The sequence below is a fragment of the Ursus americanus genome, chromosome 20 (assembly GCF_024610735.1).
Source record: "Ursus americanus isolate L20-20 chromosome 20, mUrsAme1.1.p, whole genome shotgun sequence".
NCBI classification, from domain to species: Eukaryota; Metazoa; Chordata; class Mammalia; order Carnivora; family Ursidae; genus Ursus; species Ursus americanus.
The window spans coordinates 14,223,934-14,248,346 of record NC_142146.1 but is presented as its reverse complement, the minus strand read 5'-3'; the positions used below and the strand labels follow the sequence as shown (position 1 = coordinate 14,248,346).

Sequence of the window (24,413 nt, the reverse complement as noted above, 5' to 3'; positions counted from 1 at the left end):
GCATATCCAACAAGAATGTTGTTAGGATCTTTTGTTGGTTGAAATTGTACAAATACAATGGAGTATAGCTATCTAGAAAGACTATGACTTACACTAGGGAAGAGCAATGAGCATAAACCCATGAAACATTCAGAGTAACATGTCCTTTAGCAGGAGGGACACCCCAGCTTCCCCAGGTGATTTCTGAAGAAGGGCATACTTCCAGGGGGTGCACCTTGACCCTGAGCTGTAGAATGACACACGCAATAACAAACTGACTACAGCTAATTGGCTATCTGACCAATTGTAGATAAACAGCTCTACCCGAGAGGATACTTGAAAGAACAGCATTTCATCTCAGTCCTAATAGTTTGGGGAAAGAAAATACAGTATCTACAAGGCCTGGGAAATTCATTAGTTAAGCATTTTCAAAATCGACATCCCACCACTATCAGAACGACAGTCTCTCAAGTCACATTCAGAAATACTTCATGTAAAGGGCACGTCTATATTAGATTCTCCTTAAATATAAATGTTAAAGAAAGCACAGCTTTGAAATGAGTTCCATCCACGAGGAAAAGGGATTTCTGATGAATATATCATAAATATTGTATCACATTGTTAAAAGAGAGAGTCATCCTTGAAAATTAAAAACAAAACACTGTTGCATCTTTTTAAAAAAAGGCTGTTTTTAGTTCGTAATCCAAAAATGAGTGATTGGCTGTACCAATGTCACAGATGGTGATGGAAAGAAAATTAGAATCAGAATCCTCAAAAATACACAGACGCTCTCAAAATGTGTATGAACTCTTACGCACAGACATGAACACACGGGCAGGAATAAATGGAGCACAGCAGTGGGGCACTGAAGCCCCGCCCACACACTCAGGAAGTGGCCTTTTGGATGTCTTCCCTGGGAGGCTTCCACCCCACCCACATTATGCAATCTCATCTTCAAGTGCTGTTAATCAGAAACCTGCCAGGGAGAATAGTAAATTCCCTCTAAAGATATCTGGAATAGCATATCAAGCTATATTACCAAATAAGCAATAAAACAACACACCCATCAAGTAGGTTCTACAAGATTTATTTTTCTTCTACTGCTGTGGAGAAAGGAGCTTGTAATAAATGACTAACCTTAGTCACAAATCTGCAGATCAGCAAACAACCACAACAAAAAAGGTTAGAATGACCACACGTGAGTACAAAAAGGCAACTTGTTAATTACTTTTAAGAATGTAAATTCGGTTGGTGCGATGCAGAATTATTTATGAAATGTTGACCAAAGAGGAAATCTGCATCAGAACATTGAGTAATGATGAGACACAGCAAACTGATGGAATTTTCAAGCACATTCTCTGGGTCTTACGCTTCCTGGTTTATCGCCACAGAATCTCCCCTAACTCCCTCACCTTCCGTATCTAATCACTGGCATGAGGCTTCTGAAGAAACACACCGACAGAAACTTATTTGGGGCAGTCGCTTTAGAGAGCAAAGCGTAACTCTACCCCGATGCTGAGAGCCCTGGAAATCCTATTGAAGACCTCAACAGAGACCACCAGTGGCAGTGCCTGGGAGCCTAAAATCAATGCAGATAGTGTGGGTGTTTTCGTAAGCAGAGCGAAAGAGCGAGATTGGAAGGGAAGACAAATTATATGCTACATCTGGGAACAAGTCATGAGAGAAAATAGTTTGCAAAGTAATTGATTGAAATATGGTATAATCATGACCTCCAAACAAGACAATCCCCTGGGGTGTAAGACGAAGAGATTGGAACATCTCTAAATAATTAAAATTTTAAAATTCATCCTTAAAAGTGATTATGTGCATTTTTAAATGTACATGTTATATTTAAAAGTAATACATGTAGATAATTTCAAAACAATAAACACATATTGGGGTGAATGCTCAATTTATTTTTTTATTATTTTTTTTAACTGTTAGCAGATTGTGGTCAGCACCTGGATAGCCTTTGCATAGGTAAGCACTCAAGGATCCCGATGGTTTCATAAGGTCAATTACTCTGTACTTCGGTTTATTATTATTGTCATTGCTGTTATAACTGTTTTCATGAAAGCAATACATGTTAGTTGCAGGAAGTGAAGACACTGCGGAAGAATACTAAAGAAAAGAAAAGTCACCTATAACTCTATCTCTAAGATATTTTGGTGCCTGTTGTCTGCCCCTTATGTAAGCATATAAGCAATAATATGTAAGCATCCGTGCACATATAAATACAAGATTTTTTTAAATTGGTATTATACTATAGTGGCTGTTAGTATAACTCATTTTTTTCAATTAATAATGAATTATGAATATGTTATTTTGGAACAGAATTTTAATTGTCTATGCACTAGAAATTTGCATATAAATTAGTACAAAAATTTAACCAATTCCCTATAGTTGAATACTTAGATTTTTTTCAATGTCTTGCTATTTTAATACTTGATGATCAGACACGAAGGCCCTTGGATGCCAAGCAGAATGGACTGGATTTTATCCTGCGGACCAGTCACCTTCCAGAGAACTGTACTATCCCTCTAGGGAATATGTTGGAACTCTGGGCAGATGCTTTCGTTTTCAAGATGTGAGGGGACAGCTACTGGTGTTTAGTGCAGACTAGAGATGTCACCTGCCCTGCAATGTATAGAACAGTCCTGAGCAATTAAGCCTTGTCCCGCATCTTGCCCAACTTTTGAATGTCCTACTGGAAATGTATGAGGTGAGAATTAACCGTTTACTGATTTACCGTTATCCGAGCCCATATTCTAACCCTGTTTTACGTACACACGCAAAATATTCTGTACCCATTTTTAACAAGCACTAAGTTTTCTACTACCATATAAATCAAAGAGAAAAATGTTTCTTCAAAGCTTTATCAAGAGCTGTGCGCCACTTTTGAACATGATATCGCTAATAACCACGCCACGCCTGTCGTTTGCATCAGCAAGAGCACCTGCTTACAAAAGTCTGCGTCTGCAGGTGGCTTATGCTTACTGCGATTCTAAGAGCATGGGTGAGAATCTTACCACTCACTTCCTCATGTCTCCCAGTGCTGCCATGCCCCATGCATGCTGTAGAGAAACACGTATCTGTATGACAAAGATCAGCTCTCCTCCATGTTATATGCCAGGACTTGTGTCGCCTTTTACAAAATTAGGTGGTGGTAGGTCACATTTGAGGAGCGTAAAGGAACGTCAACGCTATGTATTATAAACAGTGGTTATTGGGTGTATGGGGTTGAAAACTGATAGTGTAAAGAGCAGGAAGCCATCAGAGGCTTCCAGCAGGAAATCAATGTGGGGAAGCAGAGCTGGAGGTATGGAAATGCAGAGAGCAAAGAAAACAAATGGGAGAATAGAGACAACACGAGGCAAAGAAATCAGAAAGGAGGGAAACACAATCTGGGCAGGGAAGGAATGCAGAGAATATCTCGATGCCTGTGAGCATCAGAAGGAAGAGCATTTTCCGGAGGCCATCTTAGAAAAAGAAGTGACTGGAACTCAGTGATTGAATGTAGTGTCATCGAATAACTACAGAGGGGCCATGGTCGCAAAAGCAGTCTCACACATGGGCACACACATTCGTCAGCTCACACACAGACACACACCTTCATGCTCTGAAGCTCCACGTTTGTTACCAAGTAATCCCTCTCCCCTCCGGCTGCCAAAGGGAAGACTTATCACACAACTGATCCTGCCATCTGACAGCCTAAGCTGACGCTAGCCTGGATTGGAGGGGCAAAGCCTTATTCGGTTTATTTATTTGTTTGTGATTCTCCATCCAAGATAAACCTCGAAATAAATTTTAAGTGTGCTTCCAGTACTTTCTAGGTTATAAATCATATACTTGCATTCCCATACTACAGTAAGCAGAAAACCACAAGGGTCAACAGCATATATATATATATATATATATATATATATATATATATATATATCCCCACACTTCCTTCCTTGTCAAATGCATGTACACACACACACACACACACAAAGAGATACAATAAAAGGAAACTAAGAATCTGTGAACCGATGAATATGTGTCAGCAACATACATGCTTACTAATCAGAAGCCACCCTAACAATTAAAATAGTATGACATTAGACAGGGCAAGAAAACCATGGCTCTAAATGACACTGATACATTCCAAAATGAAGGAATAGAGAGTCAAGGATATTAACCATTAGAGAATCAATGCTGGAAAATACTGGGGATAGAAGAGAATGTCCCTGTCAATTTCCAGTTAGGATTAAAAGTGCGTTATCTGCTTAATTATCTGATTTTAGCATGTATATCCGTCCTCGATTTCAAATTTTGTTGAGAATGGATAATATAACTATTTTTTTAAATAAAGTGAGAGTGAGCCAAAAAGATCCCCAAATATAAGGGGACTATTTAGTTTTCCTGATCCATGTCCATGCAACAGTACTGAGTCAGTAAAACACAAATAACACATTCTTGATTGCTTTTTTTAACAATGGAAAAGTGAGAAGAATGGCAACCAGATCTTTCTCACCCCTGAGCAATTATTCCCCCACGTCACCAAAAAAAAAAAAAAAAAAAAAAAAAATCAGTTGTATTCCCCTTAAAGTATACAATGTCCCTAGAAGTCTCTCTATTAAATTTTCACATTGTCCATTTTTTTTCTTTTATGGGTTACTTACCATCTCAAATGCATTCTTTAGCACTGTTCTATTTGCTTTGTGTGACAAAAATGCAAGACAAAGCCCAAGGACTCTGTTAACTGCCTGAAACGGGTAATGAAGGGTTTTTCTGGGCAACGGAACGGGTACCAGCATCTCCCTCTCCCCACCTCTGTCGCCAGATCTCAGGTTTGACAAGGGGTAGAATATGTGTATATTGGGTATATATTACGCTACGGTGTAGGAGGCTTAATGAGCCATGAAGAAACAGAAAATGACTTGAAGCTAAGAGGAGAGTCTGCAGGTGAGGTTAGAGCGGGTTATGGCTTAAAGGCCATGGTCTTCCCTTTTCCTCTTAATTAGCCACAAATTCCAAGCTCCTTGTCATGAAGGACAAGGACCCCGTGACTGCCCCCCTGCACCCCTATGATCTTTGAATCCCACCCTCTCCACATCTGTCACTTCACGGGCTTCTCCTGACTGTTCAAGACTCAGCTCGAGCGAGTCACACAGGGAAGTAGAGAACCTTTCTCTCTGAAATTAGTGCAAACAGGGTTCACCTCCATCCAGGCTCTTACAAGGTACCTCGTGATTGTCCCCTTACTCATGTGTCTCCTGACTTACGAGCTTCTCGAGGGCAGGGGCTGAGTCTTTTTGACGTCTGTATCTCCAGCGCAAAGCATCGTGAGTGCTCAGTAAAGGTTTGTTGCTCGCCTCACTGGGAAGTAGACGTGCTGCTATTGTCTCTAAAAACTATTAATGGTACCTCTGATTTTCCCACAGAGGATGGGGAAGAGGTTTGCAAGTCAGAGCTTTGACTAACCAGGCCCATGGAGGTAGTTGAGCTTGAGAGGGAAGACGCAAGGGGTAGGGCATCACTCGACTTTGATGGTTCTAACCCATCATGAATTCCCACTCTCCATGCCATGGCCCCAGAATCGTCAGGGCAAACTTCCGCTGGTTCACTTCATATCTATGATCCATGTAGCAGGGGACTGGGAGCAAGTAATGTTGGCTCATGAGACTTCCCAGTACTTGGAGATCTGGTTTAGAGGCGGGGATTTAACTGGCAGGACTATGCTAGGAGAGGTGCAGGGGGGAGACACAAGGAGTCCCAGAGCCTGGGGCTTCTCCTCACTCAGGACCGTCAGCCCTCACCAGCCGTGTGTGGAGAGACTTTCAAGCACATTTGGTTCTATGATCAGTTGAAACCCACTCCCGGCATCTCTTTTCTTTCTTTCTTCCTTTTTTTTTAATCACATAAGCCCCTTGGGCAGAAGAGGATTTTGTTGGTAGGAAGAACAGAAGGGCTCACACTCACAAAGGGTACCGGATTTAGACTTTTAACATTATCTCCAAGAGAAGGGATGCAAGTAGTCACAGACACGCCCTGGCAGAGTTGGAAAAAAGAAGCCATTCACCATGGAACTTTAACCTTTCGTCCTGTTCTCAGATCAGATCATACTTTCGGAAGTACACTGGGAATTAGAAGTTCGAATGCATCCTGTAACTATCTTGCGAACAGCACCATTATTTGGAATTCAGGTGTGGACCAAGTAAGTCACATTGTTTAAACGTAAACCGTGTTGACAACGGTTTGGCACATCATTACCTTTCAGTACACTAGGAGCCACTTCCCGAGATCTTCAAGAGGTCTTACAAGTACAGAATTATTCATAGGATCAGTAGACAATTGGAACTGAATCATTTCATCAAAAGGAAAAATGCGATTTACTTATTACTTACCAAATTAAGTTTTGCCCAGAATTCAGGTCCTTCTTCCATCTCTCTAAGGCTCGGTGGAATGTACCAAAAGCAAATATTGGCATATTCAGGCTAAGGATTAAAAAAATTTGAGAGTTGTTTTGTTAACCTAGGATTTATCGTAGAATGTAATTAAGCTCTTAGCTACTTTCTTTAAGAGTTGTCATGTGTGTATTACGTTGATAACAAATCACAACCTGATAGAGTTAGACAGTCATTCTGCTTCACTTCTGATAACGGCCTATTGGGAAATTTTCTTCTCAGGTGGGTACACCTTGAAGGTGCTCTTTCCTCCAGGTAACGGATGAAGACAAGATTGGGAATAAACATAATAAAGTCTGAAGCTGCCTCAACCAAGCTCTGACCATTAGTTAGCACCTGATACCCATACACCCAGAGATGCCCTGGGTCCTCACTCTTCAACCCTGATCCTTAACTTATTTCTTACATCTTACCTTCCAATAATTCCTTGTCTACTTAAGGTAGCCGAAGGTGTCTTCCATTGTCTGCTATACCTGACTAATGGAAAACCCCAGTTATCTATGAGTTGATAACATACGCCATACTTGGTAATTCACTTCACCAGCCCTGCTGTGACCCTAGCCAATACTCTTTCGGGAGAAAGAACATCACCTTGACTCTTGGCTCTCAAGTTCAGTGTCAGTCTCAAGTATCGGTAAGGATGTGAAATATCTAGGAGGCTTGCTCAGAATGTCCAGAGTCTGATGTAGTCCGTCATAGAAAAGGCTGGACAACTGGCATTTTACGAAGCCTCTGAGGTGATTCTGAAATAAGTAGTGCATGGTATACGTTCGAGAAACTCTGATGTAAAGTGGCTGTAGCCCAATCATCATCTCCAGTAATCTGTTTCGGTTAAACATGGGAGAAACCTTCCAGAACAGGCTTTAGTCTAGCTGTTGTCACAGAGACAAAATTTTCTACACTACACACTTCATCCTCACTGTATAAAAACATAGGCATGTCATAGGCAATCACAGGGCTTGTATTCAGTGACCAGGTGACTTGGGAAATTATGGTGGGGGCTTACAAATTGGATGAAGATAAGGAAAGATAAGTTATTTAGGAAAGATTGTAGGTCATGCCTACCCGCTCAGTAGTTTCCTCGTTTGAATCTTAGCAGTGACAGTACTTGAAATAAATTCCATTTTTCCACACAAACACAGTTTGTAAGTAATAACCAATGTTATAATAGTTCTCAGTAGCCATCGGAATCATACTCTGATATCACTATAAAGTTTCCAAGTATTTCAGAAAGATGAAACAGCTATCATCTTCTATCTTAAAATCAAGACCAGTACTACATAGAGTTCTGATTCTAGTGGATTTTAAATCACAAGCGAATGCCCCGCAACACTCCCAGCTCAACAAGATAAGTCCTTTAACCTTTGAAATTTGGAACATGCTTATTGGATTTGACACACACACACACAAAAAAGGAAAAAGAGCCCAAAATCTTCCAAATACAGAGTAGTTCAAAACAGAGTACTATTTAATTCAACTCAATTTCTGCAAACATTTATCATGACACTACAATAGTCTGTACAAATCCACAAAATTTATACATGGATTTCTGATATAATTGATTTGGTTTCTCTAGGAAAGAAATGTACTGGGCTTTGAAATTCTTTACTCGTTTAATGTGAATAAATCCTTTCAAAAAAGTAACTAGGGTTGATTAGGAAGTAGAAGATAAATATAGTTATTATCTGTCACTGGGTTCTAGGAATTCATGTCTTTATATCAACGATTTTGCTCCAGATCGCATTTATGTTAGTTATCAATTTACTGCTGCTTGGTTCAAATCCACACTTTGTATCCTATCAGAATGGAAGTGTACTGTATGGTGACTAACATAATATAATAAAAAATTATTATTAAATAAATGGAAGTGGACTCTATAAATATTTCTCCTTGCCATCTGGTCCACTCTTAGACTTTATCAGCAGAGGGTGCTGGAGGGACACTGAGAAGGAAGAGGTATCTCTTCCAAGAGCCAGTGTGCTAACCTCATGGATCTCCTCCAGTGTGGGGGGGTTGTCAGCAGCACTGCTGCCCAGCCAAACGTGGACCCCTGATAGCTTCCCCCCACAGCACCCCCTCAGATGGCCTCACAGCAGACTGGCAGGTGCCCTAAGTGTTTTCTTCAGGACACTCCCTTCAAGTGGTTTCAAAGGGGAGTGCTACCAGAGTGGCACCTTGCTTCGATGGCTTCTCTGGCACCCCCTGTGTGTAGCTTGAGTGAGTTTCAAGGTTGCATCTCTGAAAATGGCTTCCTCTAGCACTCTGGGAGGTGGGTTCCTGGCAAATCCTAGCAGTGGGACGTCTGCGTGAATTCTCTGCCACCCAGGGAGCCACCCTGTGCCCTCTCTAACTAGGAAGATCTCAGCCCTGGGAGGGAGTGGCCTCTTGCCTGGGTGCTCTGTCCCAGTTCTAGAAGTGGTGGTTGTTTTCTACATCTGCTATTTCTGTATTTTTTAGGGTTCTCATTTTCCCTTATGAGGCAATCCCCTGTTAATAATAATAGTTTTTTTTTTTTTAACTATGAAATGCCTTACAAATCTGTGTGTTACCCTTGCACAGGAGCCATGCTAATTGTCTCTGTATCATCCCAATTTCAGTATATGTGCTGCTGAAGCAAGCACAATAATTCTTTATACTGCACTTTCCCCACTTCAAATTACTGTGCAGTTTTTGTCTTCTTATTGGACCCTGACATCATTAACTCATTACTTTTCATTTGCGTGGCAACATCATAAATCATTTTGCAGTAGTTTTTACCTGCTACCAGATCTGCTCTATATTTCGTAAGTTAGGACCTAGACCTTTTAAATCACCTTTTAAATTTGTTTTCTTTAGTTTCTGTTTTGATATTTTTGAAGTGACATATCTATGATTTCTTTTGCTCAGTCTCTTTGAGAATGGTATGGCTTCCGTGCTGTGGCATTCGAAAACTGGCGGAGTCCTTTTGTTTTTGTTTTTAAGAATCAAGGTTTGTTTATCTGACAGAAAGAGAGTCCACAAGCAGAGGTAGCAGCAGTCGGACAGGGAGAAGCAGGCTCCCCATTGAGCAGGGAGCCTAACAAGGGCTCAATCCCAGGACGCTGGGATCATGACCTGAGCCCCCCAGGCCCCCCGGTGCAGTCCTTTTGACACTTCATCTGATGGGAAGAAACTTGATCTCCATTTGGTGGAATATCTTTACTGTCATTATTTCCAAAATTATTAAGATTTGGAAAGAATATCCCTTTGAATATTCACAAGGAACATATTTGAGTTTCCCTGTCTCTTAGCCTGAGTAGCTTGCATCTGATACAGTGACTTTCTTCAAGAGCCTTCAAAGCACTAATGAGTATTTTCAGAGAAGAACCACTCACATGCCATTTCACTCTCCCTGTATAGGAAAGCCTGACCTCTTGGGTGTTTGAGGAACACATTAGTCAATGTACTCTAACACTGTAAGATTGAGAAGGCGTAAAAAGGAATCCAAGTGTCTAGAGAAAACAAATGATAATGAAGGGTACCAAAACACTGGTAGCAGTGAAAGCATTGTCATCATCCTTAAAAATTCATGGACAAGTACAGAAGTGTCACTAAAGAGAAGATGGATACATTCTATCCTGATTTTCAAAGAGAAGAAAAAATAGATATAGTCTAAGAAATAAAGCAGATAACTTTGATGTCAATTCCAGCAGGGATTATTAAACAAATGGTACAAGACCCCTTGGGGAAATAGGTCAAAGGTCAACAAGATGTTGTAGCTGGCATTCTCTAAAACCGAGTCACGTCAAAAGAAATTCATCTCCTTTGCTTACAACGTCCTTCAATCATCATCATCATCATCATCATCATCATAATAATATGCACCCCAATGTTCTTAGCAGCTTTGTCCACGATAGCTAAATCGTGGAAGGAGCCGAGATGCCCTTCAACAGATGACTAGATTAAGAAGTTGTGGTCCATATATACAATGGAATATTACTTAGCTATCAGAAAGAACGATTTCTCAACATTTGCTGCAACATGGACAGCACTGGAGGAGATAATGCTAAGTGAAATAAGTCAAGCAGAGAAAGACAATTATCATATGGTTTCTCTCATCTATGGAACATAAGAACTAGGATGATTGGTAGGGGAAGAAAGGGAAGAAGAAAGGGGGGGTAAACAGAAGGGGGAATGAACCATAAGAGACTATGGACTCTGGGAAACAAACTGAGGGCTTCAGAGGGGAGGGGGGTGGGGGAATGGGATAGGCTGGTGATGGGTAGTAAGGAGGGCACATATTGCATGGTGCACTGGGTGTTATACGCAACTAATGAATCATCGAATTTTACATCGAGAACCAGGGATGTACTGTATGGTGACTAACATAATATAATAAAAAAACCATAAAAAAAACCAATAATAATAATAAAAGACAAAGCTAGCACTAAGCATTTTAATAAGTAGAAATGTAGAATCTAGCAGATAGAGTAAAATAATCATGTAAGTATAGAATGGAGAAAGGGGGCATGGTGGATTTTAACTGACTTCAAGCTTTCTGATTTTAAATATCTGATTAGACTACTAAAAAATTTCAAAGGCAGCTCAGAGTAGCACAAAAAGCCTGGTCTTAGAGTCACTGGGATGGGGTTTGCATCCCAACTTCACCAGGTGTTTGCTTGGACAAGTGTTGAACACTTTAATCTTCGGCTTCCTAATCTATTAAAGGGAGATCATACTGTCTACCCCACAGAGGTGGTTTGATGAGCACAGAGATTATCTCCAATATTTACTACTGTAGCTGGCATACAGCGGGCACTCTATTAGCGTAGTGACTATTATCTGGAGCTATTTTGGTAGAAAGAGATGTCCTTTTCAAGTGGATGAATAGCCCCATTAAAATCTGTACTAGGTGAGACACATCGCTATTTTTGCATACAGTATTTGAGGGGGAATGATAAAGAATTATAGCCTGCCCAGAGAAGGGTAACTGAAATGTTCAATTCAGCAGAATTTTCTATGTTCTAGATACTGGACCAGACATTAAGATGAGAAAAATGACTTACACTGTATGCTTATCTCTGGGAACTCAGCGACTAGTAATGGAACTAAGTGTAGGCAATTAAACTGCAATGGAATGAGAACTACAAAAGAAGAAATTTCTCGTAATACAAGAAACATTTCTGGCGACGGGAATAGTGCACACGTAGAAGCCCATGTATTCAGGGGGATGGCAAGAACTTGGAATGAATAGAGGACAAGGGGAAGAGAGGAGAAGCTGGACATGGGAATGAGAGTCACTATACGAAGGGCTTCCTCATCTGCCATGCTTGGGAGCTTGGGCTTGATTCTAGAGGCAATGTGGAATCACGGGAGAATTTCAATCTAGGGAGCAGATTTCACTTTAGAAAGGCCACAGTGTGGCTGCCATGTGGAGATGGTTTGGAAGGCCATCTGAGACTGGAAGGGGATGAGTTACGAGACAGGGCCAACCTGAGGAGTGACAGGAGCCTGACCTGAGGCAGTGGCTTCAGGAGTGGAGAAAAGTGCCCAAGATACATTTAAGAGAAGGGAAAGGGAGATAGTGAAGACAACATCAAGATTTCTGTTTGGATGGATCAACATTTGTTTGGATGACCAAAAGAAGAACGTAGAATTTGGGAAAAGAGAATGGTTACACTTCAGCTTTAGGAATGTTGAATTTGAGGGGCACCTGGATGGCAGAGCCAGTTGAGTGTCTCACTCTTGGTTACTGCTCAGGTCATGAGATGGAGCCCCATGTTGGGCCGTGCTGAGTGCAGAGCCTGCTTGAGATTCTTTCTCTCCCCTTGGCCCTTCATCCCCACTGCCAAAATAAATGAATAAATCTGAAAGAAAGAAAGAAAGAAAGAAAGAAAGAAAGAAAGAAAGAAAGAAAGAAAGAAAGAAGGAAAGAAAGAAAGAAAAGAAAGAAAGAAAGAAAGAAAGAAAGAAAGAAAGAAAGAAAGAAAGAAAGAAAAGTACTGAATTTAAGGTACCTGTGGGAGTCTAACTGAAAATTTCAGAACATACCTATATACAAAGGACTAGAGTTTAGGAGACCAGACAAGGATAGAGACATTATTGAAGTCAATGATAACAAAGTTTAGAAATGGATTAAACATTTCAGAGGGTATATGTGGACACAATGAAGAACTAAAGGCAGAAGAGTGGAAAATAATATCTAATGGGGTACCCAGATGAAGAGACCTCCTTCACATAGAGACTGAGGGGAAAAAGTCACGTGGAAAGGAGAAAAACTGGGTGAGAAATTCAAAGAAACCAAAACAGAAGAGCATTTCAAGAGGGAGGGAGTGGATAATGGTATAAAATGCTACAGAAGTCCAACACGATGATGACTTCAGATGTGCATTGGATTTTGCAATTAAAAGGGTGCTGCCATCTAATGAAACTAGATAAAAAGAAAACTATAAATTGCAATATGCTTGATACATTTTAACAGTAGGGGTCAATAAGTAATAGAATATGAGTAATTAGAGCTCCAGGGAAGAGGACTGAGCTGTGAACTATCTGACACAGGAAGTGTTCAGGAAGAGGTTGACTTCCTGTTACGGTTACTTGTCAAGAGAGGTTTCCTGCCTTGAGCAGGAAGGTGACTAGACGTCTTTGAAGATCCTTGATAATCTGGCAAGTCTATGAAACTTCAATAACTCTTCTTAATGTGGAACTCAGGAAGAGAAAAACAAAAAGTTGAATAATAGGACTCTCCCAAGAGATCAAAATTAAATATGTGAACGATAGGATACGAATGAGTGTACCTCAAGGAAAACATCTATTAGATCTTAGTTCCCACACAGAAAAACAGAGAGATGATTTTCAGGGGCCTATGAATAATGCAGAATTCATTTGAAATGATAACTTTCAATCATCTTCAAGAAGATATGCATTATTTTTGCTCTTTTCAGGAAAAGATATTCAAGTACTGGATACTCTGTTTTGTTGTGTTCGTTTTCAATATTCCACTTAACATTCTATCTGCTAAAAAGTGAGTGAATATATATATTCTTTATATATATAATAGAAATAAAATTTCATATGTACAAATTATATATATATATAATTATAGGCTTTCATTTTTCCTAAACTGAAAGATTCAGTTTCAGTCTATACTCTAATCAAATCTCTCTTCTCTTAAGTATGCATTAGGGTTATATTTAATCAATCCAAAGTAAGCATTTGTTAACAAAAAGGATAATTGCCTTGACACTTATATGTGAGACTCAAGGTCTAAATTTACATTATTTCTCCAAATGGAGCGCAGAGAAGAGAGGCAAATGCAGATCACATACAAAACCCCTGGTAAGGAGGAATTCTGGAGCGCCATTGAGAAAGCCACGTTCACTGCTTTGGGGCCATCTGGCTCCCATAGATAAAATATCCAGGACAGAAGGCTGCCTAAAGTTGAAAACCCACCTTAGCTTGCATTACAAGGATGTGAATGTTTGCAATTCCCTAAAAATGATAGTGCGAGTTCCCTCCCTTCACTTTTAAGCCTTTAGAAAGAATATATAAATAACTTCTAAAACAGTTCACCTTTTTCTCAGCACTTTTTCTTTCAGCTCTATCAAAAGTTTGCAGTTCCAAAGTGTACAGCACTTTGCATAAGCACCATGGCTCCCTCCACCAGAGAAATGAAGAAGGCAATTCAAACATGTAAAAATAGAGGGCAACTCTTTTTCAGAGAAATAAAGAAGGCAACTCAAACTCAAGAAAACTTAAAAAGTCACTCAGACTCAAACTCCAGGCAATCCTATAGCTGTTGTTTTACCCCATGTGCTTAAGTGTTCATCTCTTAAAAATACACACGTTTTCTTAAGTAGGCATAATGCCACTGTCATACCTAACAAAATTATCAGTAATTCCTTGGTATTATCCAGTTTCACATTAGAAATTTCCCAACTGTTTCAAAATCTACTTTTTGCAATCATTCAAACTAGGATTCCAACAGCTCCACGTGCTGCCTGAGGTTAGGGGGCCTCTTCTGTCTCTTTGAACCCAGAGTGATCCTGGCTTCCTGGGAAGTGACCCATCACTCCCTCCTCCTTAATTTTTCTTCACGCCACTGACCTGTTGAAGAAACCAGGTCAGCTGTCCTGGAGAATGTCCCACACTCTAAGTTCGCCTTTTTGCTTCTTTGGTGGTATTCTCAGAAAGTCATTTAAAAATGGATTATCTTGTTATCTTTGCAGGTTCCTTCAGGTTCCTATTTTTCAGGAACTTTGGACTCTTTTGTAGATAGTGGTGGAAGGACCGTCATCATACCTCGCCTGGGCCTCTGCAACAGCATCTCAATTTGTCTGATTTACACTTTCCTTGGCCTCCCTTCACGTCCTCCTACCCCATTCCTCTCTTCCCAGGACATTCAGCATGATCTTTTAAAATGGAATTCAGAGGGTCCTCGGGTGGCTCGGTCAGTTAAGCATCCGACTCTTGAGTTCCAATCAGGTCATGATCTCAGGATCCTGAGACCAAGGCCCGTGTCGGGCTCCACTCTCTCTGCCCCTCCTCTCTCTCTCTCTCTCTCTCTCTCTCTCTCCCCCTCTTAAACAAATAAAATAAAATAAAGTTTAAAAAAATAAATAAATAAAATGGAATTCAAACTTCTGTCTGCATAAAACTTCTCCCATGATTACACTTGGAATAAAAGCCAAAACCAGGACCTACCTGACTCCATCTGCTCTGGTCTCTGCCCACCTCTCCACCCACATCACCACCTGCACCCCTGCCCCTTGCTTAATATACCTGCTTCTGTTTCTTCAACCACATAGAACTCTTTTCAGCTGAAAGGCTTTGTAGTTGTTTATTGATTCTATCTAGAATGCCTTTCCCTCAGATATCCACATGGCGTGCTGTTTACCATCAATCAGGTTTCAGTTCAAAGACAACCCCAGAGGGCCCTACCTGAGTGACCCAAATGAAACAGGCCACCCCACCACCCACATCATCATTCCAGCATTCCACCCTCATTTCTATTATAGAACTTGCCACATTTTTAACTCTGTCTTTACTTGTGTACTAAATTCTCTCTCATGAACCTGCTTATTGTTTTCTTAACACATCTAACTACCTGATGTTTGCTAGATATTAATTTGCTTGTTTATCGCTTGTCACTTGTCCTTTGAGTATAAGCACTACCAGAGCAGGGAATTTCCCTGCCTCATACCTGCAGTGCCTAGAACTGTGCCTGGCACAAAAAATCGCTCAATAAATCTTGCTGAATAAATGAATGCCAAAAGTTAGCCAGATTGCTTACATATGAAAATGTTTCCAGGCTGGAATCTCTAGGTGATTTTTACATTAGGTTAAAAATTGCTGTATAATATATGCTCTAAGAAGATCTAAGAGAACATTCCACACTTCATATTTCTTAAAAACCAGAATTAAGTAAGATTCTTCATAATTTCTAACCATATATTTTGGAAAAAATCCAGCATTCTCTATCTTTGCAACCATTTTATTTCTTATACATAGCAAATAGTCCAACCACGAAATGACTTATTTTCCCATTGCTCCGAAGCTTACATGCTCTCGTTATTTTATAAAGAGAAAACTATATGCATTATTGTACATTCACTTAATTGATTTTTCACATGCAGGCACCACTATAGCACAGTTGAATATTCACAGTACAATCATCATGCAATTTATATATTTATTCAGTATTATCCTTGGTAATTATTATTGAGCACTTTAATTTTCAATACTTAAAGGCAAGTGTGTTCTTTGCGAATCCAACAAAGGCAAAATACTCCCTAATAGAGTAAATTAACATAATGGACTCCATGAATTAAGCTAATGACTTGTTTCTAAGGCTGTAACACAAAAACCAATGAAATATAACAGATTAGAAAATTGCCACCTTCGTCGCTGTTGACTGACAAAATCACGCGCACAATTCCATAATCACTTACTTCCAGCAATAATTTGAATCCTTCTCTTTTCTTGATTTCTTCTACCAGGTACCTAAAAATGAAAGACACAATAATATTTATAATCCGGCATCTAACAATTCCATGAGCACGAGTGACACACAAACACTGTTATTTCAGAATGCAGAGACAAGGCTTGGAAATACAAGGAAGGGCAGGGGGACAGGGATGAACATGGATTTAGACAGATACCCCTGGGGTCCGAGGAAAAAGATCCATCTTTTGGAGGAGGTGACGTTTATCTCTCATGTTAGCATCAGACTGTAACCCCAGGATGAAAACCACCTAAAGTAGACTGGAGATACATCTCCGACCATGTGGGTTTCACATCCATGGTCTAGCTAGGGATTTCGCACAGGTACTTAAATTACCTAGCTGGCTTTTGGATAGTCCCACCTATAAGCTCATTTAAGATCAAGGAAGCTCAACATTGTCTTTTCCAGGGCCGGGACAGAGGGAAAAAGGACTGATCATTAGTTTCACGTTAAAAGTAAGTGGGCTGTAGCCATTGACAGAATGTCTATGAAATCATCTCCAATGTCAGGGAAAAAAGAACTATCATGCCATAAGCAAAGGGCATGGATACAGGAGATGCAGAATTTGACCAAAAAAAGGTGAAAATGACTTTGAGAACATAGAGTAAATCAACATGGATACCTCTCCCTTGGGCTTGGTTACTGTCTATATAAAAAGAGGAGCCTTTTGAAATAATTGGCCTTTAAAATAGTGATTACATCATGAGCCTTGAAAAGTTCCCAGCCCTTGAATCAGTATTTCAGATTTGGGGGGGAAATGTAAGGAAAAGATCAAGGGCATTGACAAAAATGTACTCATCAGAATATTTATTGTGATTTTATATGTAACAGCAAAACAAACAAACACAAAACGCAAAACCCAGGAATGAGGACTGGCTTTGAAAATTATGGTCCATTCATCATATGGAATTATGGTATAATTATCTGGAAGGGGCGCCTGGGTGGCTCAGTTGGTTGAGCATCTGAGTCTTGATTATAGCTCAGGTCATGATCTAAGGGTCACAGGATCGAGCCCTGCTCCACGCTCCGCACTCAGCACAGAGCGTATTTGAGATCTCTTTCTCTCTGTCTCCCTCTGCCCCTCCCTTCCCCTAAAAAAATAAATAAAAATAAATCTTTAAAAAAACCCAATTATATGGACTATGATCATGTCACTAAATTACATAGATTAATGTTTAAGAACAATAAAAATATTTTTCTTGGCCTCAATTCTAAGGAAATTGACATAACACAATCTGCTTTTCTAATCTCAAACGTTGTTTCAAAAAAATTAAGTAAAATCATGCATATATGTAATTTTACCTAAGTCTATGCCTACATATGTGTGCATGTATTTCATACAAAATAACCAGAAACAAGATTAAAATCCAGAAATTGGAAAATGGTGAAATAAAATGTATTATAGCAACGCAACATAATATGACACATCTATTAAAAGCAATGAATTACATCTACTTCAATTAAACCACAGGGATGCTCGCGATGTGTTAGCAAGAGACAAAAGCAAGGTACTGAGAAATGTCAATAATATGATTTTGCTTTTTTAAGAAATTATCAAAAAAATGCAGAAATAATTCCTATCCCTATATCCATATATATACAGAGAGAGTAAAGAATGGAAGGGTACACAATAAATTGTTAGTGTTTACCTGGGGGAGGAACAAACAGAATACAATGGGGTAGTTTCTCTCTTTTTATATTTCTTTGCAAAGTTTCATAGATGTGGTTACTTGCGTAATTTTTGAAAGGAACTTAAAAAAGAAAAATGTAAAACGCAAACATAATAGACAGACATATACAATCTCTATCAATGCAAGGAAAGCTTGTGAATCGTACTTTTTCAGTTTCTCAGACACAAACGTATATAGGCAATCTGTGAACACCAGAGCAATACCACACTTCATCCTAAGGAAGCCTACACTAATCCTGGACACGACGAGGCTATGGAAAAGCTTTGCATCTCCAGAAATCCTGGAACTGACTCTAGAAGATTCTAATTGTGCAGCTCATCAACTTGGTGACTCTAGGCAAATTCCTTAGCTTCCCTGAGCCTGCCTCAGTTTCCTCCTGTATGCATTGGAGATGTGGAGTAGGTGGGTAAAACCCTTCCCGAACAGGTGATGACTGTAGGAAACGTACACAAAAGTCTCAATTTAAGCTATTTCTGCCAAACTGGCTAACGCTGCTCCCAGGAGAAAGGGATCCTAAAACAGAGCTACATCATTTCAGTTAAAACCCTGCTTTTTGGGGGCGCCTGGGTGGCACAGTCGTTAAGCGTCTGCCTTTGGCTCGGGGCATGATCCCCGGCGTTATGGGATCGAGCCCCACATCGGCTCCTCCGCTATGAGCCTGCTTCTTCCTCTCCCACTCCCCCTGCTTGTGTTCCCTCTCTCGCTGGCTGTCTCTATCTCTGTCAAATAAATAAATAAAATCTTAAAAAAAAAAAAACAAACCTGCTTTTTGCTAACCATGGGGACCTGGGCTTTGTGTCAGGGCCACTGTCCCTACTGCAGCCACTCTCAGAGCCCAGAGTGTAACAGTCCAACTGAGTTGAGAGTAGAGGTGATTCAGGTGAAGGGTTGCTATTATAACCATAATAAAAGGCTTACACAGGAGTCCCCCAACTATGCTCCCTGCCAACCCAGGTTCATAGGTCTCCCACATAAACGAGTTCAATTGCCAAATAAATGTAAGCAATGCTGGGCATGCCAGTTAGATTACTTGTGTCCACAATTAGAAGGGTACTTGGCTTCATTCATAAGGACATTTATTGAGCTGGTTGAATGGTTCAATACTGTCATCAAGAACCAGGCATTTCCCATCATCTCAGCCTGCCTTGCTCGGAGTCCTTATGAATTGTCTCATGTTCTCAAGATGGGTGCCGTACTCCATGCATCGCAGCCTTCCACGAGTATCCAAGAAGGAAGGGAGGAGGCGGGAGCAAAAACATTTCCTTTCCCTTTCTCTCTACTGAGGTAAGAATATTTTCCCCAGAAGCCTTCAAAGAATTCATCCTCCATCTTTCTGACCGAGGCTGAGTCATAGATTTAACCCTAAACTCATTACAGGTGCTGGAGGTTGGCTTAGACCAATGTTCCCAGCTACACTATTGCTACCTAAATAAAATCAAGGTTCTCTTAGCAAGAAAAAGAGGGAGAATGATTGTTGGGTGAACAATATACAGTGTCTGCATGTTAAAAATGTTAAAAACAAAGTTAAAAATGTTTCCATATTACGGGACACTGTATCACTCAGGAACACTGTATCTCTGAGAAATAACATACTAGTTATTAACACTTTCCAAACATATTTGGTCATGGAAACATTTTTTGGAAGAACATTCATTAAGATCTTCTGGAAGTCTATTATCCCACAGAGGGCAGTTTCAGAGAAGCTAGTTGAGAAGTGCTTCTTCAATAGGGTCCCTTCCCCTCTTCTTAAATAAAAGTTTAAGTGAAAGGAGTTTGGGGGAGGGAATCCAAATAAGGTTTGAGTCACTACTGCCTACATTCATAGGGATGATTTGTTCCTCACAATTTTTCTTTTCAATACATGGAAACAGACTAAAGATAAAATACATTTCAGGCAAAAAACAAAAACAAAGAAAATCCAGCTCTTCTTATCTGATGCGAACCAGAAAAAGATGTACATTGAGTATGGGGATATAATGCAGGAACCAGAAACTACTTCTACCAGAGGGCATCCAGTTAAATGGGTTCAAAAAACAACAATAGCTTATAAAACTCATCACCATGCTTCCTGCTAAGCTTAGCAAAAAGAGAGAAGCGAGGGGAGAAGAAATTACACATTAGCAAAAATTTTCACCAATCCTACCGGGTAAAAAAACTCATCATATGAAGCTTCTGGCTTGATTTTGAAGCAGACATTAATGATAATCCTGTGCCCAAACTACTTCCCCTTCCTTTGCTCACGGATACGCTTCCAACCCTGAAGACCTTCAATTCTCCGATTTGTTAAATGATTATATCTGGTGTTTTTGCCTTTCACTTGTCCTTTTGCAGGACATCCTTTCCTTTCTGGAAGCCGTCTTTCCAGTCCCTTTCTCAGCTACTCAGAGTCTCCTTGGAACACGCTGGACCAACTTTCTCTCCCAGTCTCATGTCCCCATTTGAAATATTTTTCTGATGCACGGAACCTCCCAGAATTCCTGAGAGGTTTCTCCATCTGCTTTCTGTATGCTCTGCATATATGAGAACATGCTGTATGACTTGTGTGATTCATCACAAACACCTACATGCTACGTTCTCCTGCAATTGTGATTTTTGAGAAATTACCAATATCGAGAAAAAAATGAAAACCCTGGCCCTTCCTTAGGCCTGTAGACTCCCCGCCTCTGTCACCTAGAGAAATGCACTAGCACGGAAGTGCCGTTGGGTAACTGCTCACCTTTACTACTCTGAAAACAATCAATCCCTCAGTATTCATGCAAGTCGGTGAAATGAATGCCATCTGAGAGATTACAGAGATTGTGTGTCAAGGGACTAGATAAATGATACACTGGAGAGCCAACAAAGTAGCCGAATGGGAATTCTTGAGCTGTTTGTTGTTGTTGAAAAGATTTACACACATGCCTTTCTTGGCTTGCTTTAAAAATTACCTCTTACTGAATATCCATTTAACCCGAGGGCCATAGCAGGGGCCTAGAAGGTGCCCCCGGCAACAGGTAGCCCTGGGTGTTGGGAAACATGTTCAACTTCCCTAGGCGGATATCAGGGACACACAGTCACCTGCCTGGTGTCCGAGGTGGTGGTTTTAAACCCCAGCCCTCTGCGGTTCAGTTATGCTTCATAATCTCACACTGTTTTAGGTTCCTGATGTCACCGTTTTTCAAACAACCCAAGGAGAAAGCCAGTTTTTAGTCATTAATATTTCTCGAGATAAGATTTCTCTTGCTGATTGGAATGACGAGGGTCAAATGGAAATTAGTAAAGGCCTTAGAGATCTTCCAGGCACTAATTTTTCCCTTTTTCCTAGATCCTGACAACTCATTAAACAGGAATCTTTGTCCTCTAATGTCTGCTCTGGCTTTCCCAAGGGAAGAGAGAGAAAGCTATCTGATCAGGGGGAGGGCAACCCATTGCTCCATCAAACTCCCGTCCTTCAATCTTAAGGTCAATATACAAATTTCAAAACCAAGCTCCATTTAGATTCAGGAACATGGCAATATTGTTTCTGTGAAGTCAGAGCAATCTTTCCTGCAATGTCAGGGGGAAAAGAGTTGCCCAGCCTTTCCAGTATTCGAGAGATCTAACAGAGGGTCTTGGGAAATGGGTGCGTTGGCTACATCAGGCTCCTGGTTATAGGCGTGCACCCCAATTAGGAACACAGCCCTCATTTGCAGCTTTACTTCGCTAATTCTTATCTACTGAAGGAAATGATTCTCCTTGGAAACAAAACAACATTAATTCTGAAATTATAGACATTATGCCAGGTAGAGCCCTCTGGACATGGATGAGAATCATTTTTATTAGGTAAACTCTAAAGTCAGTGGCCTAGGGTCAGTGAGCTTGATGAGAAATGGAGTTTGAACTCTCAAGAGTCAGTGGTTTGAACTGATTATCCTGGCTCACTTAATCAATGGTGTTCTGGAGCCATTATGGACTGGCTAGCAAGAGCCCATTGTTAAATACTTAGGAATTTTGCAAATCACAACTGTTGACAGCTTGTAATTTTACACAATGGGAATATTTACGCAATGGGGACTGACAGACATTACAAACTGCGGTTTTTGTTTCTTCCTCCTGAGAGCCAGTCTACTAGGACACTACTGTACGTGGGCTCAAACAGAATAGATCCCAGCTCTAAGAAAAATTTCTCCTTTCCTGAAGAGCAGAACTACAAACCAATTAGCCAATATGAAAATAAATAAAATCATAAAAATAAAGACTTATATTGCCAACCTGATATAGTTCTTAATCCTAGAGAAACTTTCTTCAAGTTTATAATTTCATATTTATTCCAAGTGACATGTCTAAAAGGGCTCAACCAAAAATAAAATAAAAATTGCAGCACCTGGGTGGCTCAGTTGGTTAAGCATCTGACTCTAGATTTTGGCTCATGACATGCTCTCAGGGTTGTGAGATTGAGCCCCGCATCAGACTCCTCACTGGGCATGAAGTCTGCTTAAAATTCTCTCACCCTTTCCCTCTACACTTCCCCTCCTGCTCTCTGTCTGTTTATTTCTAAAAAAGAAAGAAGAAGGAAGGAAGGAAGGGAGGAAGGAAGGAAGGAAGGAAGGAAAGAAAAAGAAAGAAAGAAAGAAAGAAAGAAAGAAAGAAAGAAAGAGAAGAAAAGGGAAAAGAAAAAAAAGAAAAGAAAGAAAAATAAAGAACTCAGCATTTGCTTGGCGCTGGGGGTAGGAGAACAGGATGACTTTTGCCCACCCCAGGAAGAGAGGGTTGGATATATGAAAACTGTGGAAAGTTAAGGCAAAAAAAAAAAAAAACCTATGATGAGTAACAGCATGAAAGAGGAGGGATTATTTTTCAAATATTTAGATACAGGTCACAGAGTCTGCAGTGATGCTCGCTGAAATGTTAATTCAATTCAATTCAACTTGACAAACATTTACAAACAATAAGTGTTTGTTGAATTGAATTGAAGTGTTAACATTTATCCTCCTGTGATATTTCTCTGCAAAAATTAGAAAGTATCCTTAGACTATAAATTAAATTCTACCCTGAGGTGAATGTTAACTTTATAACAAATATGATCATCGAATATTTATATCTAGCCTTCTTTCAAGACACCTGTCAATGAATTACTTAGCAGCTTAGATAAAATAATGCAGAGATTCTACCACACTTAAATAGTATGAGAAAATACAAAAAAAGGCAACAGAGCTTTCTGAACTTTTATTTTAATTGAACAGAAACTATGAATAATTATGGTAGACAGGGTTCTTTTTCTTTTTTCCCCCCACCATTGAGTAGTAATCTCCCTAATTCTGATGGAGGTACATTAACTCTACTTCTAATAAAGGCATATTCCTCACCTAGTTTCAGCATATATTCTATAGGAAGAATTGACATTGCCCAATGCCAAGGAAGGGCAAGTGACTCAGCATGACCAGTGAGAGCATCACATTTCCCTGGCAACAGTGACTGATGACAGCTGGACATTCGCTTCATTCAGATATGAAAACTTTCTTCAGGATTGTTGAGAGAGGAGCACACTCTTATTTGAACCTTGAACTTGAACCTGGGACAACAGAGGATAGAAATCTAACATTCCTGGCAGCCATTTTCCCCCACAGGAATAAACCAACATAAAAGAGAGCAACCCTGAGAGAAACACAGGCCTGGTGATATTGTTTAAGCCCTTAGATTAAGTCACTCCAGCAGTCATCATTATACTAGCTTATAAGGAACTTGGGATAATAAATTACCTTTTCTTGTTTATAGTATCTTGAATTATGGTTTCTGTTGCTTGCCACCTAAACAGTCCTAAATGATACAATATTTATAGATTTTTTTTAAAACTACTTCTTAAGCCATAATCGCTAGAATTGCTGATTTCTAACAATTTTCTGAAAGTGCCAAAGCCATCTCTTTACCTGTCCTTATATCCAAGCCATTATAAAAAAGAATAAAGGAAACCTCATTTGAAATGGACTTAAGAAGCCCTGAAGATGGAGCTTTTGTGCCCTACAAACTCGACATGGATTGCAGACCTCAACGGGAAGAAGCTACCTTGCATTTTTCAACAGGAAGAAGTCTTTTTAACTAGGTTTTAGGGGGGCGCCTGGGTGGCACAGCGGTTAAGCGTCTGCCTTCGGCTCAGAGCGTGATCCCGGCGATCCGGGATCGAGCCCCACATCAGGCTCTTCCGCTATGAGCCTGCTTCTTCCTCTCCCACTCCCCCTGCTTGTGTTCTCTCTCTCGCTGGCTGTCTCTATCTCTGTTGAATAAATAAATAAAATCTTTAAAAAAAAAAAAAAAAAACTAGGTTTTAACAAGGAGATTTTCTCCTTGTCTAGCAAAAACCCCAGCCAGTGAGGAGCC

The 24,413-nt window shown here is 40.1% G+C and overlaps 1 protein-coding gene and 1 non-coding gene across 5 annotated transcripts in view; both read right to left on the bottom strand.

The window, feature by feature from the left end:
• The window catches only part of GADL1 (GAD like acidic amino acid decarboxylase 1), a 162,403-nt gene that overhangs the window by 45,144 nt on the left and 92,846 nt on the right, over positions 1–24,413 (bottom strand). For all 4 annotated transcript variants that reach the window (XM_087870141.1, XM_087870140.1, XM_087870142.1 and 1 more), the window contains 2 exons: positions 16,337–16,388; positions 6,369–6,458 (listed from right to left, as the gene is read on the bottom strand). In XM_087870141.1, the coding sequence (XP_087726267.1) occupies positions 6,369–6,458; positions 16,337–16,388 (142 nt within the window). The remainder of the gene's footprint in view (positions 1–6,368; positions 6,459–16,336; positions 16,389–24,413) is intronic.
• Positions 8,943–9,049, bottom strand: LOC123777688 (U6 spliceosomal RNA). Its single transcript, XR_006775708.2, has one exon. It is a non-coding gene; the product is annotated as a U6 spliceosomal RNA (small nuclear RNA).